This window comes from Lathamus discolor, chromosome 3, assembly GCF_037157495.1.
Source record: "Lathamus discolor isolate bLatDis1 chromosome 3, bLatDis1.hap1, whole genome shotgun sequence".
Classification (NCBI taxonomy): Eukaryota; Metazoa; Chordata; class Aves; order Psittaciformes; family Psittacidae; genus Lathamus; species Lathamus discolor.
Window position 1 is genome coordinate 88,172,765 of NC_088886.1, and position 16,455 is coordinate 88,189,219.

Sequence of the window (16,455 nt, forward strand, 5' to 3'; positions counted from 1 at the left end):
TATATTAGGATCAACAATTTTACTGTTTCCGTCTTATAAAAGATGAATATCATGTTGTGTTTCCACAAGTACACAATAAAAATGTCTGTGTTTTGCCCTTCACTCTTTGGCCATAACTTTTTAGTGTGTTCTTGCTTTTCTTCTTGTTATTGAAGTGCTTGGCTTCTGGTTATGTATAAGCTTTTCCTCTATTTTTTGTAAATTCATGTTTTTCCTCAAAATTATTTTTCTGAAGATGAGAGGGGTGAGGGAGGGGGAATGTCTTACTGTTTTGAAGTGGGTATGTCTTGTCTTAATTGTGAGGTTATGTTTTGAGAATATTATCTAAACTTTCTCACACACTTGCCATCTGTTACCTTAAGAGGGAAGCCTGAATTCTTTCTCTTAGTGGATTAGTCAGAATTGATTTCAGATAGGTTTTTCTTTAAAAGCTATTGTGTATAAATATTAGTAATCATCATTTGCATATATCTATGTTTGTGCTGCTATTCTGTGAATAACAATTATAAACATCACTGGAATCTAAGCCACCACTAGTTTTAAATTCTGTGATCCTCTCCACACAGATGATCAATTCCTATAGTCAATTTTGTGTCAAAATGGGCTAATTCCATGAGACTCGCAAGTACAATGCTGTTATTTCCAGGTTGGAAAAATACTCAGTAATTCTTAGAAGTTCCAGAGATAGTCAGCCTAGGACTTGCAGCATATGTAGTGCTGTTACAGTGATGCAACTTTGCTTCCCTGACATTTCCAGCTCTTTAGAAAGGCTTGTGTAAGGAACTGATCATCCCTTTGCTAATGTAATTCTTCGGTAGATAGTGACTACTTGTATGATCTGCTTTGTGAGTTAGACCCCTGAGTTATAAAAAGTCAGGAAAATAAGCTGTCAGTGTCTCCAAAATGAACTGCTACCAATCTCCCCATTTTGCTCATTCAGCTTTTTGGTAGTTAGTGATCTTTCATATTTTAGTTATATTACTAATACTAGATCATGTGTGTGCTTACAAATAAGCAGACTTTATTTTTTTTTTAATGCCCCAGTATTTGATTTGTTCTCAAAAACTCAAATATTCTCATTAACAGATTAGCATTTGTCCACTCATTAACTTCTTTTTTTATTATTAGTTTAAAATTTGTCTTATAACTTGACTATGTTTTGATTTTTTGGTTTTGTTTTTTGGTGGGGGGGGGGGTTGTGGGGGTTTTTTGTTTGTTTTTTTTACTGGGTTGGAAAGGAACCAAGCTAGGCTGGTCTTGTTCCAAAGGGAGAATAGTGCCTCTTGAAATGCTTCTGCTCCATATCCTATTTACTGATTTGGGGGTGGGGAGAAAGATTAAATGTCTCTTTCTGTGTCCAGTTGTTGCCCAGTGGTGTCTGTATGATAGTCCAAAGGAGTTTATTACATTATGTACCTGTAAGCAAGACTTAGGAAGAACAACTTTTCACAAAGGTTCTTTTATTGGGGGAAGCATAAGGCTTCCAAGAGTGGGTTTCTTCCTTCCCTTTCAGCCAAGTGCATTTAATCTTGCGTATTTACTGGACTGCTATATGGCCATGCTATGTTTGTGGAGTAGCTGTTTTGCAGGATGTGGTGAAGAGTTTGTGAAACTGTCCTCCAGCTGTAGTCAGGAGGTGAAGCAGTGAGTTCCCCATGGGAAATACTGAGTTCTATTAGGTGCTTTTAGGTAGTCCGTTTCAATAACTGCTTTCCTGTGTCTGAGGTTACTGCCATGCAGAGCTAACACCATATACTAGCAGATGTGAATTCACTTGGACAACATTAATTACAGTTAATTGCCTGATTTACATAGTTGCAGTTACTTGTCTAGGTAGTTTTAGTGGGAAAATGCAAAAATTACAGAAACATAGTAAGCCAGTGTACATCAACTTCGTATTCTTGATCAGGGGTAGCTGCTGCAGTCCATAATTGTGTTTTAATCTTACAGTGATGTTGAGTAAAACACTCAGTGACTTAAGCAGATAAACCTTGATTTTCAGCTAAATTGGGGTTCTGTATTTTTTTCTTTTGTTCTTTTTCACTAGCTTATGACTTTAAATACAATTAATAAACATGCTGGTAAGTAAAATTCACCCTGTTACAAGTAACTTGTTCTTCCTTCCTAGATTTCTGTCTTAATTTGTGTTGTTTATCTTGTATTTTTAACGATTCAGAAATTCAGCTGGAGTGATTCCTAAAAATAGTGATATGTGTAACAAGGCATTTCCTTTTCCTGGGAAACTGCATGATTCCCTTGAAAAATCAGAAAACTGCATCTGTTTGAAGCACTGCAATTGGCAGATGGTGCAGGGGGAGGGAAGAAGAGAGGAAGGATTTGGGGGAATGTAGTTCTAGAAAAAAGAGTCACACTATATCAAAGAGGAGATTATTGATTTACTTGAGTGATTTTAATTTTTTTTTAACTATTTGGTGCATTTGCAACACACAAAGTATTTAATGTTTTGTTTTGAAATGTGAAACGTGACTTCTGTGCAAGTTGGAAACTGTCTTGACAGGAGCAGATTTATTAAAAATTTATGAAATTGATGATTGTTTAGAAAATTTGATCTTTAAAAATACCCCTTCAATTTCCTTACTGATTTTTTTCTGATTGTATCATGTTTGGAATGGGATGGGAAAGCACTAAAACCAGTTTTGTTACCTTTCTTAGGTTTTCAGTACTTACTCAAATGAAGACTATGATAGACGTAATGAAGAAGTTGACCCTGTGGCAGCCTCAGCTGAGTATGAACTTGAGAAAAGAGTGGAAAAAATGGAAGTGTTTCCTGTGGAAATTGAAAAAGGTGCAAATCAAACCTTGAACTTTTGCGAGAGATACTGTGTGCACAAAAGATAAAAACAATTTTCAACTCTGTTTTCTCTGAATTTAGGTCTTGGATTTTTGCATGTGTGTTCAGGCTTTCATTTGTGGCTAATTGCATAGAATTTAGTAAACATTAACTGGACAGGCATCTACCAAGTGCAAATTGTCATACTTAATTGAAGTTAGGAAGGCTACATTACTGAGTGACAGATCTGCACTGAATATATACAATTTATAGATCCTGCTTTCTCGTGAAGCTTTGAATCTAATAGGGAGTTGTAACTACAGAACAAAAAGGCTTTAAGTAGCACATAGATTGAAAACATGTCTTTTTTTTTAAGTAAATTTTCATATCTTTTGTGAGGATGGACTTGGAACATGTCGAAGCAGCTCACTGCTTCTTGTGTTATGTGGCTAATACTAGATTTTTTTAATCCCTTAGGTGACAGTGGTCTGGGCATCAGTATTATTGGAATGGGAGTTGGTGCTGATCAGGGACTGGAAAAACTAGGTATTTTTGTAAAAACAATAACAGATGGTGGCGCTGCTCAGAGAGATGGACGGTGAGTTTTAGATTGAATTGATTATGCTTTTTACAACTTTTTAACTGAGCACGGTTTTTTTCATTGGATATGCTAAATACTGTGAATGTAAGTATAAAAGCTGAGTGTAACTGAATAAATATTGCATTCCTGCTTTATGTCATAGGGTTTTTTTTAAACAGGAATATTTTTGCAAAATAAGCATAGACCTGCTTACAGCATATATAAGAACAAATTAGAATGTGCCCGTGTGCAAAAGTGCCACAAAATTACGTTGACCCTGCAAATCACCAATTGCTATGTAAATAGTAGAAAAAAATAGAAAGACAAATAGTGTGTTAATTTTAATTGGTGATCTGCACAGAAGCTGAGGATCAAGAGATTGTTTTTAAGCAGTTAATTTTTTGAGACTCATAATTCCTCATTATAAATACTAGTGAGTTTTCAGTGAAACTTGTCAAAAAATTGTTAAGCCAAAATATTTTTGTTGAACTGATAGCTAATAATTTATTTTGCAGAATTCAAGTAAATGATCAGATTGTTGAGGTTGATGGCATAAGTCTAGTAGGAGTGACTCAGTTCTTTGCAGCCACTGTACTAAAAAACACCAAAGGCACAGTGAGGTACGTATATTTTCTATGAAATATTACTTTGATTTTGTCATTTTGATTTTGTCATTTTTCATTAATGGAGAGTACAAAACTAATCTGAAAGTTTTACAAAGACATTGTTGAAGGCAACAGTAAGGCAAACTAATTTCTTACGCATATCTTGAGCTTTTTGCTGCAATAATTTATTTGTCTTCTGCAGGTTTCTCATTGGCAGAGAGAAGCCAGGAACTCAGAGTGAAGTAGCACGTCTCATTAGTGAGACCTTAGAGCAGGAGAGATGTCTGTATGAGCAGCACTATGCTCATGATGATACAGAGCAGGTAAAAAAAATAATCATGCATACCTACATATTTTTAAAAGTACATTAGCACTACATGGAATAACTTCAGAAAATGGAGTAGATGTTTTTTGAATCAAATGGCAGCAAAAAAACCAAAAAGATAAAACAAGTAATTTGTTAAAACCAGAAATTACAAACTTCATACATTATTATTACAAGGCACATGATTATCACTACTTGCTATCCTTCCAATTTATCAACAATCCAAAAGGTATTTTGAAGTATCAGCTGTATACGATTGCTTCATGTGTGGTTTACTCAGCTCTCTTTAGTGGAACATTGATGAAGCTGTTTGCAAGTCATCTTCAAAGCTTATCCTAGGTGTAAGAAACTAAAAAGGAATAGTAACGAGTTGAGAAAAATTTTGCAACTGATTGTATTTCCTATGTTTTTGTTATTGCTGCTACCATAATGCAAAGTGTGTGTGTTATGATTTTCCCATTTTGTCAGGATGATGACTATGATGATGATGACGATACATATGAGTCCCATTTACATGGAAAATCTGTAGAAGTTTTTGATCTTCCTGACAATGAAGATATTGGTTTACCACTGGATATGGATTCGGCACAGTCTCTTCTTAAATTTAAAGAGGTGTGGTGGCAATTTCTGAAATATTCTTGTGATGGATCAGGATGCATCTGAATCTTGTAAAATTTGGATATAATCTCCTATATGTCCCCCTCATTGTGCTTTTGGGCTTGTTTTCCCAACATTACCATAAATATCTGGTAAATGTCCCCTGAAATGTAGGTCTTCTGCAGTTTTCTGATCTCTGCTTCCTTGTGCATATTTATATTATCTTAAATGATCCTTTGATTTAAATGAAATTTAAAAAAGCCCTAGAAAACAAGCAGTAGAACCCAACATCACTTCCTTCCTTGTGATGTCTGAACATTGCATTATATAGGTATGATGCTTCTCTTAGTTCTCCTTTGGCTCATTGGACTTTTTATTTATTTGCTGCATAGTAGAATGGCTTTTACAGTTGGGGGGAGCATGGTGGGGTAGATATGCCCATTCTGAATGATCTTGAGTGATTGTTAGATGCCCTTCAGAAAGACAAGAAATATACATCTGATCTCTTACTGTAGTCCCTGGGGTCTGCACTTTATTCTGTAGATGTACATTTTTTTTTGGTTTGGAGGGTTTTTTCAGGTGATGCCTTCTGGGTTTTCTTTATGGTGTATTTTTTGGAGGTAATGAGTTTGTAAACCCAATAGGGCATTCCAGACTATGAATCCCAACTTAACGTAATTGGAAAATTGGGTTCCATTTTCCCAAGGTTTTTATAAATGGGCACATTTGCTTTATTCAGGTCTGCGGAATTTAGGTGGGGATGTAAGTGGTGTAGTCTTTGGCATTTAGGGGTCTGGGCTACTTCGGTAGGTGTAAGTCCCTGTCATTTCACTCTGGAGGGAAAAAATATACTGTAAAGAAACTTTTGTCAGATGCTATTGTGCATACAAGAGCTTATTTTAGTAAAGGATCAATATTTTGGAGACCTTAAGTCTGATCTCTTGATAAAGTTGATTATATTGAGGAAGTTGACATTTCAGGCTAATGATCACTAGAGAACATTTACAGTTTTCATAGGTTGGGAAGCATAGCAGCAGGCTACAGCACCTTTTCATAATTGCTATATTTACATGGGATACAGTTAAAATTCTCAGCTACAGTTGTTACTGTGCTGTTATTAACAATCTAAATGAAGGCTAGTCATGGATTCATTTGTTTGAATGTATGTTTGATGCACTGTTTTGTCACAAAACAAAACAACGCAACAACAAAAAGCCCCACAAACCAGAAGCACAAAAAACAGCCGAACAAAAACGGCCACCCCAGGGTTACAGATGGACTGGGAGATATAAGAATTAGCTAATAGTTGACAAAAAAAATGTTCTTTTGCACTTGCGCTGTTTTCTTAAGACATGTTAAGGATAATCTTTACATTTGGCTTAGGTGTAGTGTTTATTTTGAATAATCCTATAAAGATTTGTTGTGTAAAATACAAGGCTTAATTTTAGAACAAAGCCAGCATGTTTATTTGTAAGTGCTGATAAGTAAAAATAGTACTGGTAAAATTTTACTTGATTCTGTGTACTGGTTGTCATCATGAGCACATTGCTGCCTTTTCATTGTTTTGGCATATTAAAATATTATATTAACCTATCCACTTTTCTTATTGTCTATACGGCAATGTAAGATTTTTAGCTGTAGGTGGTCATTAATTGATTTTTGTAGCAAATAGAATATACCATGGAACTTTTTGGTTTTAATTTGAGTTCATCTTTTTAATGAAAGCTCATTATAGGTTCTGTAATTGACAATATGAGTTGACTTTCTTCCTCAAACCATTTTTATTGTAGCATAAGGAAATCATGGACAAATAATTGAAACTAGTATTTCAAATGCCATCTTGTGTGCGTCCATATGATTTGTTTGTTTGTTTTTCAGCTACAATTGAAACATGCAGTAACAATAGCTGAAGTGAATCAGCTGAAGGAGAGAGTAAGTTTTCAGAGAATGTTATTCTTGGGAGGGGGTAGAGGGTGTTGGTTGGTTTGGGTTTTCTTATTTCAACTTCCAAATTTTACCAAGAATAGGCTGAATGCAGAAGGCAGCAATCTGTTTAGGCCTCGGGCTCTATGTACTGTGTGTTATGCTAGACAGGCATTTCTAAACTGAAAAGCTGTGTTCAAATTAAAAGTAAAACCCAGCAACACCATGAAAAAAAAAACCACCAAAAATCACCCAACCTCAAGATTTCCCCTGTGCTATTATAAAATGAATGCTTCAGCATTACTGCTTAGAGTAGAACTGAATATAATGGAGTACTGTATGAAACAAGCTCCCAAACAAATACAAGAATGTTTCCAGTGCATAGAACTTGTCTTATTTAGTATAGACTTGGCACTTAACAGACAATGGTTCATGGCCAACTTTCTGTTACCAGAAAGTTACCTTGTTTCCCTTTTTTCCCTTCTCAAATTTCTGACCTGCTTTGGGGAGAGAGCCTTTTCCAGCTTTTTTTGGATTTTTTTTTTTTTTTCTTCCCCCTTTGTGAGGGTTGGTTCAACACTTCAGCTTTCTCTGGGAAAGGGTTTATTGTTCTTTTTTCTGCTTTTTCCACTGGTGGAGATCTGTGCCTTTTTCTGGAAATACTTGTTGGTGAGCTGATGCTTTTATTCCATTGCCCTTCAGTGGATGAGTTGCAGCACATGGCTGGGGTCAGGCAGCAAGTGGGGAGGGAACAGTGCTGCAGATTGTGATGATTTTGTATAATTTATAATATATATATATATTATAATATATAATAACTGTATCTGTTGGGGGTTTTCTTGCATTCTGCAGATGTTCAGAGCTCCAAGTGTAGAGAGGCAAGCAACCAAAACTTCTTTGTGTTCTTATGATAGTTCTGATTTTGGTTTCTGACAGTGCTCCTTGTCCTTGCAGTATTCTTAAAATTTGGCCCATCTGGATTATTAAAAAGCATTTAAAATGTTAGTGTTAGTACAACTCACTCTGCCATTTTTAATTCAAGGAATTCTTGGTCCTTTCAAGATCTCTGTTACACCAGCAGTGATCTTAACTGGCATCAAAAGCAGTTATTTCCTCTGTAAATGGTGTCCCCAAAGGAGGCGTGGACATACTAAGTGATACCCCGTCTGCTCACTCCAAGGCCTGGAGAACTTCACATGTTACCATTCCCTTATAATGTGGCTGCTATCAAGCTGAAGGGGCTCCGTCCCTTTCTTTTGTTATGGTAATGTTTGATGTGGAAGACCAATGTCTTGAAGAGTACCAGGGAAGATCAGCTGGCCTCATTAGTTTTGTTCAAAAAGCTGTTGGTAACAATGTAGTAGGACAAGGAGCTTGTCTTATACATTAAGATGCTGTATCTCTAGTTCCCAGGTAACCAAAATAGGCCTCTCCAGAGGCAGAAAGAGGTATTGAGGTCTTGAATAAGTCAATACAAGCTAACAATAAAGGTCTTATTAATTTTTTCTCTTTAAAAGGAAGCAATACTAATAAGGAAGCAGTAGAAAACTTGGGTTTGAGTTCTAAACTCACTTGGATTGGCAACGGTTGGAAGAGTTGATAAGAGTTCTTTAAAAGTTCAGTGTCTTGTTTTAATATTACTGATAAGTATTTCATGGTTATTAGCTATTCTCTACTTGAATGTGTATAAACAAGTGGTTTTAATTTCATCTTTTAGTTTAGGTTAATTCCTTAAGTATCAATTTTTTTCAGTTAAAAATTGTTGAAGCCGAAAAAAATGAATGGAAACTGAGTCGAGCCCAACTTCAGCAAAACTTAGATGAAAGCAAAGAGAAAATTAAAAAATTAGAGACCTACTGGTTAGAGGCACAGAGTTTATGCAAAACAGTAAATGAGCATCTTAAAGAAACTCAAGAACAATGTGATGCCCTTGAAAAGAAATACAGCAAGGCCAAGAAACTTCTCAAAGATTATCAACAAAAGTAAGTACCTCAATATCCCAGCTTCTGTTTCTTGCTTGTGTATTTTGTATATTATGGGGAAAATTGACAGCAATACCTGGGGTTAGGATTTGCTTAGCATACTTTCTTTGTATTTTGTCAGAGTTCAGGGAAGCAGTGGGCTATAGATGCTGAATTCTTACATACCTTAAGTCACCAGCTTCTGGAAAGGTTCTTCAAAAATTTTGCTGCCACTTTTGATTCTAAGCTTAGGAAAAATGATTTACTATTTCCATAACAATTTTTAAAAACAACTTAGTTGAGAAACTGTAATACATCTATACTTTTGGAAGAACTACTTGAAATCTAGTATGAGGTACTTGGCAATACCTTTTGCTGTTTGTGGAAAAACCCTCTAGTTTTAACGAACTTAAGTGCTCCAGATAGAGTAGACATCAAAGGATATATAATAAGAGCCAGATACATGTGTTTCAGTCTGAGTTAGGAGTTGTAGGGGGTGTAGAAGGAATTCTGAGAATTAAGGTTTTGGGGTTTGTACCTAGCCCATCAAAATGCAGCATGAAAACAGTATGTTTGGTCTGTTAACATGTTTGGGATTTTTAGTACGGGTAATATTGCTTATCCAGTATGCCTGTTGTCATACAGGTGTCAGTTCTACCTTTTTCCCTCTTAGCTAAACAGGAGCTAAACGCAAAATACTTGTAGAAGTATCTTGATAATACAGAACACAACCATTGATCTTGGTGGTTCGTATCTTAAGTATCTCCACTTGCTACTTACTTTTAAAGGTAGATTGCATTATCTTTAGCTCTGTAATCCACATTGGGAAATGTTACTTTTCCAAGTACTTTTTGGTGAGCTTTTTAAAGGTCTCCTTTCCCCTCTTCTCCCAAGCTTATCCACATGGAAGCTCAAAAGTACGTTAAAATGACTGCTCACAGGCTAGTTTCCATTTCCTTGCTGTATTGCAAATGCCCATTAGTCCTTTGACTGTCCCTTAAGCTTTTGCATTTTGTGTAGATGTTCTATGCTTATTTGCTGTGTTTGTATGTTATTCCATCTGACTTGCAGGAAAAAAGCAGCTTTTATTTTTGGTTTGTTCTTGCAATCATTGTTTCTTTTTTGTAAAGCCAGCCACTGCAATTTCTGAAGGATTAACCAAGTAAAAACTTGAAATTCAACTTATTCTCATATAAAGAAGTTTAGCATAGCTTTTGGAAGGAAAATACTATGTGTGCATGTATCTTTGTGGAAAAGAGATATATCTTTGTCTAAGATGTAATGATTGGAGTCATGCATATATTTCATGCTTTAAATGTGTATGCAACTTGCCACTTTTAAAGGTAGAGAGATGGTTGTAACTTTGTAGAAAAAGTGTTGCAACACATCCTTTTTCAGCCCAGAGTAAATTGTCATGTCACATATGTTTTCTTTTGAAGACAGTAAGAGCAAACAAATACATAGGTCATTTTATGACCGTACAAGATTAATGAATCCATTGTACTTTAGAGACTTGATTTTTTTCAATGATTACTTACAGTGGTTTTTAGTAAATGCAACTGTATGTATTTCTATGTATTTTTTTTACATTTCTGTATGTTACTGTTTCATACATATGTCTACATTTTTTTCACCAGAGAAACAGAATTTATGAAAAAAGAAGAGGATCATTCAAGGCTACTAGAAGAGAGAGACCAGAAATATGCAGAACAGCTGAGAGTATATCAAGAAAAAGTAAAGGAGTATTATATTTTGAAATAAACTTCTGCATTCTCAGAGAGTTGTATCTCACTTCTGAATTTTAATTCTTGCAGATTTCAGAGCTTGAAAGTAAATTAAAAGTATATGAGAGAATGCCATATATGTTTGGAGGAGGCAGTTTATTGGAAGATGTCTGTCAAAGTCCAGGTCAATATAATGAAGATTTGAAGACTAAAGAAGAAAATGAAAAAGAAACCGAATCAATAGAAGACAGACTAAATTCTTCCGATATGTTAATTTCTGGTATGTTATAGGATCTTTGATTTGCAATTAATAAAAATTAGTAGTTATATGTGTAGTAGTTGTTAGAAGAAGTTGTTTGCTATTTCCTACAGACTGGGTAAATGTTTGACCTGAACAAGTGTGGATATTTTTGTTTAGGTCCCCCAACATTTTCCATATTTGTAGTAATGTATTTCTTAAATGCTGTGGGAAAGAGGAGATAGGTGGAGAGAGTTCCATCTTTAATGATCCTCAGGTTCTCTGTTGTTGAAACTGATAGCATTAGTGGGACTAAACCACCGAGATTTGTCAGTTAAAATCCCACTGATTTTAAGATATGATTTACACCAAAACTTGCTGGTTTTTAATTTGTCTTGTAATTTTATGTCTAGAATGTTATAAAATATCCAATGGTGGTTTAAAGGAGGACATTTTTAAAAGATGTGGTAGATGCTTATGTACTTTAAAGAGCCTTAAAGAACAAGGACAGGAAAGTACATTTTGGGCACAAATTCTCACCTATTTGAGAGTAAAATTCCATTTTCAAGCCATAATACAATTATAGCCTGATCTGATGGATTTTTTTTCTTTTAATTGAAGAAATTGAATAGAAATATATTAAAAAAAAAATAAAATTGCTATCACAATGTTCAAATATTATAGTATTATATAAAATGGTATTTTCCCATAGTGAAATGGTAGCAATGATTAACAGGTAAAGTAATTGTGATTTAACTTCTGAATATTCTTCTGGCCAGTGGGTTGGAGAATTTGCTACCAGTTCTTTTGGACTTTTTTTTTAAAGTAATACATATTTGTTGCAGATTTTGATGCTTTTGTTGGGGATACTCCCAGATTAGACACCAGCGCACACAAAGCAAAAGCTCAGCTTGCTTTGAAAGTAAAACGCCAGCCACCTTCTCGATCAAAGCTGAAAGAATCACTTGGGGCTGGACAGCAGACTGCAGATCTGCAGGTACTGATATTGGTAGATAATTAAGCATTCAGGATCCTGAACGTATGTTCAGTTTTATCTGTATTTGCAATTTTAAGTGTTGTCCATGCTTCATTCAGACTGTGACCAAGCATCATATTTTTATGTTGTAAATGAAAAACCCTATTTGGGTTCATACCACATGTCATCTCTGGTATGTTCTTTCTGGCACAGTTGATTTGAAGTTAGCAAAGAAATACACAAGCTTGTTGTGTTCTCCTTCTACTTACTGAAAGATTTTGGTATAGTGACAGTGGTATGTTGTGAAATATGCTTATCATGTAATTCTCTCAGCTAAAACAAGTTAGTTAACAAATTTCTTCAAAAAGTAAGCACTCTGAAATTCTTCATTATTCTATAAATAATCATTTAAGCCCACAAAAAGTATACAAGTAAAATAGCATGTTTCTGGAAAGCAGGTTAATTAGGGTGTATGTAGTTAGTATATGAAATAGCCTGTCATAGAAGGAGAAGACTGAGCTACTTCACTTAGTCTAAAAAGTGGTTGCATTGAATTAGAATGGCCAAGATATACCAGAACATTTGTGGCTTGGCTGGGGAAAGATGGTTTGGGATGTGCAGAAAGGCCTGTGTATACAACTTAAAATTTTCTGAACTGAGTAAATTTGTGTGTAGTACAGCATATCCTTACATCTAGTGGAAGACCAGATAATAAATTATTATATGTTGTGTTTTTCATAAAATAACTTTTGTATTTGTTGAAGGATGAGGATTCGGAAGATGCTGTTCTCAACAGAGAACTTTCCCCTGTGTACCTAACCAAGACCTTAGAAACAAGTGAAAAATTAACTCTCCCACACCTGGATGACATAGATCGAAAGAGTGAAAAGCTTGAACGAACAGAAAGCACAGAAAGTCCTCTAGAGTCAAGTCCTTCTGCTTCAACACACTCTTCTCCAGTACACAAACCGAACAATGAAAATAGCACAACCACCACACGTTCACCCCCTCCTGAAGAGATGGCTCCAAATTCTCCTCAAGGGTATTCCAAGAATGTTAAGCAAAGAGAAGCAAAAGGGAAAGGCAAAGAAGCCAAGGGTAAAACTTAAGGGTTTATTATTATTTTAGTCTTTCAGGTTAAAGAGTATTATGGATTTTGGATAGAAGTTATTATTGAACAGTAAATTACTTTGAGGGAAAGTAATTGACTGCAGAACTAATTACCTGTTCTAAAACCAGTTCTTAACTCCTCAAGAAAGTTTAAAGTTATCAAAATGTATGAAAGTTCATTGTATTCTATTTTTACTTATTGAAAGTAAGTCGTAGTAGTAGTAGTATGTTCTGAAAATAAGCTTATCCTTTTAATTCCTCCATCTGCAACAAGTTCACTACCAAATTTCTACAAAAGCTCAACATTTCTGAAATAATTTACAGCACCAAGAATCTAAAAGATGCCTCCAAAATAAATGCTGTTTCAATAAAAATTATAGAAAGGAATAAGTCTAAATCAGTTTAGTAAAAGCTCAGACCTATAAATCTAGAAAGTCTAAATGGTTGCCTTGATATAAGCTAAAGGGGAGCTAAGTAATTGACTGTGGATAACCAGTAAAGGTCCTAAGGCATTTTTGCAGAACACTAGCCTCTTAAGTGGCAGTATATTGGAGAGTAAGTCTTGACTGATTTCCTGATTCCCAGTGTTGACTTTGTGCTTCCAGATGCTATACAGGTGTTTAAACAAGATACGGATTCTGAATATTATGGGAATTACTGCATTATTCATCTTGCCCTCTTAGGATATTTCTCACTAGGAAAAGGTTGAAGGTATTATAATCAGCTTAGTCACTACTAATCATCATTTGATTGAAATAGTTGGCTTTTTTTCTTAAGTATAATTGAAAAAGGGATCAGATAAAATGTTTTAAATGCTTGATATATCCTCTAGTCAGCTAGCACAATATATAAAAGCAGATTATATTTGCTGTCTTTTCTGTACTGCTCAGACAAAACCTTTCTTTTAATACCCTGAAAACAGGATTTGTTTTATACTCTCCTCATTCTATGTGTTTCTATAGTCTTAAACAGAACTAGTCTGTACCCTAGTTTCTGTTAGTAAAAAAAAAAAAAAAAAACCAAAACCCCCACAATTTACCAAAGCAGCTACTTCATATATAAGTGATTTTTTTCTTTCTTTTTCTACATTTTTTTTGGTGATGGATAAAGCATTGTAAACATATTCCTAAAACTGGCAGTCACTGGAAGAGCTAATTAATGCAGTACATCAAAGATGAGGATTAGTATTGAAAGCTTGCTCTCTGTAGGCAGAATGGCACTAAATGCTAGCTTGTTGCATTCTAACCATATTTAAATGTCTACCTATTATTTCATTGAAATAATCCTTTCTATTACCTTCCCATCCATTCATGTATCAGTCTGTACTTTAACCTATTGGACTGCATTTTAGAAATTACTCCTTTTCTTAGAATACTTGTTCTGGAGAGAGATGTGGAAACAAATGTCAGTGTTAAAATTAATTCTTCTGGTTTTGTATTTAAGCCGACAGAAAAAATAATCGGTTTAACTGGTAGTTATAATTTATTGGATGTTACCTGTTTAGAAGTAGTGGTTAACTAATTAGAGAAGGTTCTGATATTGATCAGAAACTACTGAGTTAAGAAAGGGGGGAGGGAAGGAAACCCCCCCTGACTGTCCAGCAGGTAAAATTCAAGATAACCATTTATGTGTTTCAGGAAAGGTGATGGGTGATGATAGTTGCCCTCAGTTTTGTGTAGTGAACATGATTTTTGTTCTTTCTGATCCTGGAAGGCATCTGTGTACATTACTTCATGTCAGTTGTCATCTTGAAGACAGAGCTTAAAAACCTACTTTGTCTCACAAAAAGCAGGCTTCATCTCTTTCATAGGCAGCTTAGTTATGCAGCAGTCTTGGAGGAGCTTCAAAGTCCCAATTATTTCTTCAGAATAGTCACGTTTTGTATACTGTTTCCAAGAAACTTGGTTTGTTAGGATCTGTCTGTTCTCCAGGTACTGGTTATCACGTTGTTTCGGCATGTTTTCTGGAGCTAGCACCTTGCATTCATAGCCCATGTTACAATTAGCTAGCTGGACTAGCTACTGAACCAGAAAAAAATTAAAAAGGAACATCTTATAATACTTGAAGAATAATAAAGGACAATTGAATGCTGTGTTTGCTCAGCTGTTCCTTTGAAACTGAGTTTCTTTAAAGCATCTTATTTATCCTGGTTATCTAGTTGGTGTGTTTTAAGGTTGACATTTTGCAAAAGAAAGAGGTACTTTTTCATAAACCTATCTTAAACTATGTTTTGGTTTAATTTACTGAAGCAAAATGCTGTGGTATGTTTTCTCTTTCTGTAAACAGTATAGAATTACTGTTTATCAAAAGCAGTATTTTTGATCAGTCATAAGCAACTGTTGCGTTGCCATTTTTCAGTGGTACAGCACAGCCAGAATGATGGGAAGATGCCCTGAGAACAACTTACATTGATATGGCTGTAGTATTGTCAGCTAGTATCTGCATGTGTGAATGTGAATTTAAGTTACTCATATTTTAGTATCTTACTTGCTTACAAGCATCATCAGAATTACTTGAAACTTGCAAATCTTTTTAGAATAACATTTTTATTTTTCACCCCACTATGAAAAGCAGAAGAAAAGAAGAATGAAGATAGGACAGTAGAAACAAATGAAGGAACATCATCAGGGAAGTCCAAAAGGAGATTTCCGGATTTTGGGTGAGATTTTGTTTGTGTTAATTTGGAAACAAATAGGTTTCAGTTGTTACTTTTGGAGAGTATCATGTTTTCCCTCAAAGAATTTCCTGAGATTCTTTGTTTTTTATCTGAATATGCAATAGCTCTTGGGCATTTTCAGTGTTTATTTTGATTATACGTGGTCCTTGAAAGTACTTGCATAATTCTGTCATGGTTCTTGAGTAAAAGACGAGTGACAGTACTTTTTTTAATTACATGCGTAATCTGCAAAATCATGCTTTGTATAACAACCTAAATGTGGCCTTTTGTAACAGCTGGAATCAATGTAGAAACTAGATTATTGATTAAAAAAAGGTTACACTGTGTAAATGTGAATGCTTTATGAAAATTGTGGGTTTTTTTTACTTCAGTGGACTACGTAAATCTGGAGGCAAGGGCAAGAAACACGAAAAAGAAAACCTAAGAGGTTCTCTGGATAGCAGGTAGTTGTTTTGTTTGTTTAATACGTACATGATGTATCCCTAAAGATTTTAACCTAAATATCTGTTTTAAAATTATCATGACTATTTGACTTTAAAGTTACATTCAAGTATAAAAGTGGTAGAAAATGACAATTAATAAGATGATAGGGAGGTGAGCTTCTAATCTCCTGAATAAAGAAAAATACATAGAATAGTATAGAGGAAACAATAAAACAGGGTTACGTTTTAAAGTGGCTCAAGATTAACACCTTGTGCCCTATCTTAAATATAAAAGTTGTATCTTGCTTAGGAAGATTAATGTTGAGTAAGTTAAATTAGCAAATTATTTGAAGTTGTTAAATTGTGTGAAATATCTGCAAAAACACTTAAATTTGTGTTGTTCAATAATTCTAATTATTTTGGATGGCAATTTAAAGGCAAGTATTGTTTTCTTTGTAATTATGAATTGTGCTATGAAAAGGATAAGAATTACCGGTGTGTGTTTCAAGTTTGTTGTTGTATTGTG

At 34.8% G+C, this 16,455-nt stretch overlaps 1 protein-coding gene across 6 annotated transcripts in view; it reads left to right on the forward strand.

Annotated features, from left to right (window-relative positions):
* LOC136009911 (neurabin-1-like) overlaps nucleotides 1-16,455 on the forward strand; it is a 42,092-nt gene that overhangs the window by 11,901 nt on the left and 13,736 nt on the right. For 4 of the 6 annotated variants that reach the window (XM_065670365.1, XM_065670363.1, XM_065670367.1 and 1 more), the window contains exons 3-15: nucleotides 2,674-2,806; nucleotides 3,269-3,389; nucleotides 3,887-3,991; nucleotides 4,179-4,299; nucleotides 4,770-4,913; nucleotides 6,777-6,830; nucleotides 8,574-8,803; nucleotides 10,420-10,516; nucleotides 10,597-10,786; nucleotides 11,590-11,741; nucleotides 12,485-12,818; nucleotides 15,402-15,489; nucleotides 15,879-15,950. In XM_065670365.1, coding sequence (XP_065526437.1) covers nucleotides 2,674-2,806; nucleotides 3,269-3,389; nucleotides 3,887-3,991; nucleotides 4,179-4,299; nucleotides 4,770-4,913; nucleotides 6,777-6,830; nucleotides 8,574-8,803; nucleotides 10,420-10,516; nucleotides 10,597-10,786; nucleotides 11,590-11,741; nucleotides 12,485-12,818; nucleotides 15,402-15,489; nucleotides 15,879-15,950 — 1,841 coding nt within the window. The remainder of the gene's footprint in view (nucleotides 1-2,673; nucleotides 2,807-3,268; nucleotides 3,390-3,886; nucleotides 3,992-4,178; nucleotides 4,300-4,769; nucleotides 4,914-6,776; nucleotides 6,831-8,573; nucleotides 8,804-10,419; nucleotides 10,517-10,596; nucleotides 10,787-11,589; nucleotides 11,742-12,484; nucleotides 12,819-15,401; nucleotides 15,490-15,878; nucleotides 15,951-16,455) is intronic. The other 2 variants (XM_065670366.1, XM_065670368.1) reach the window with 1 other exon arrangement.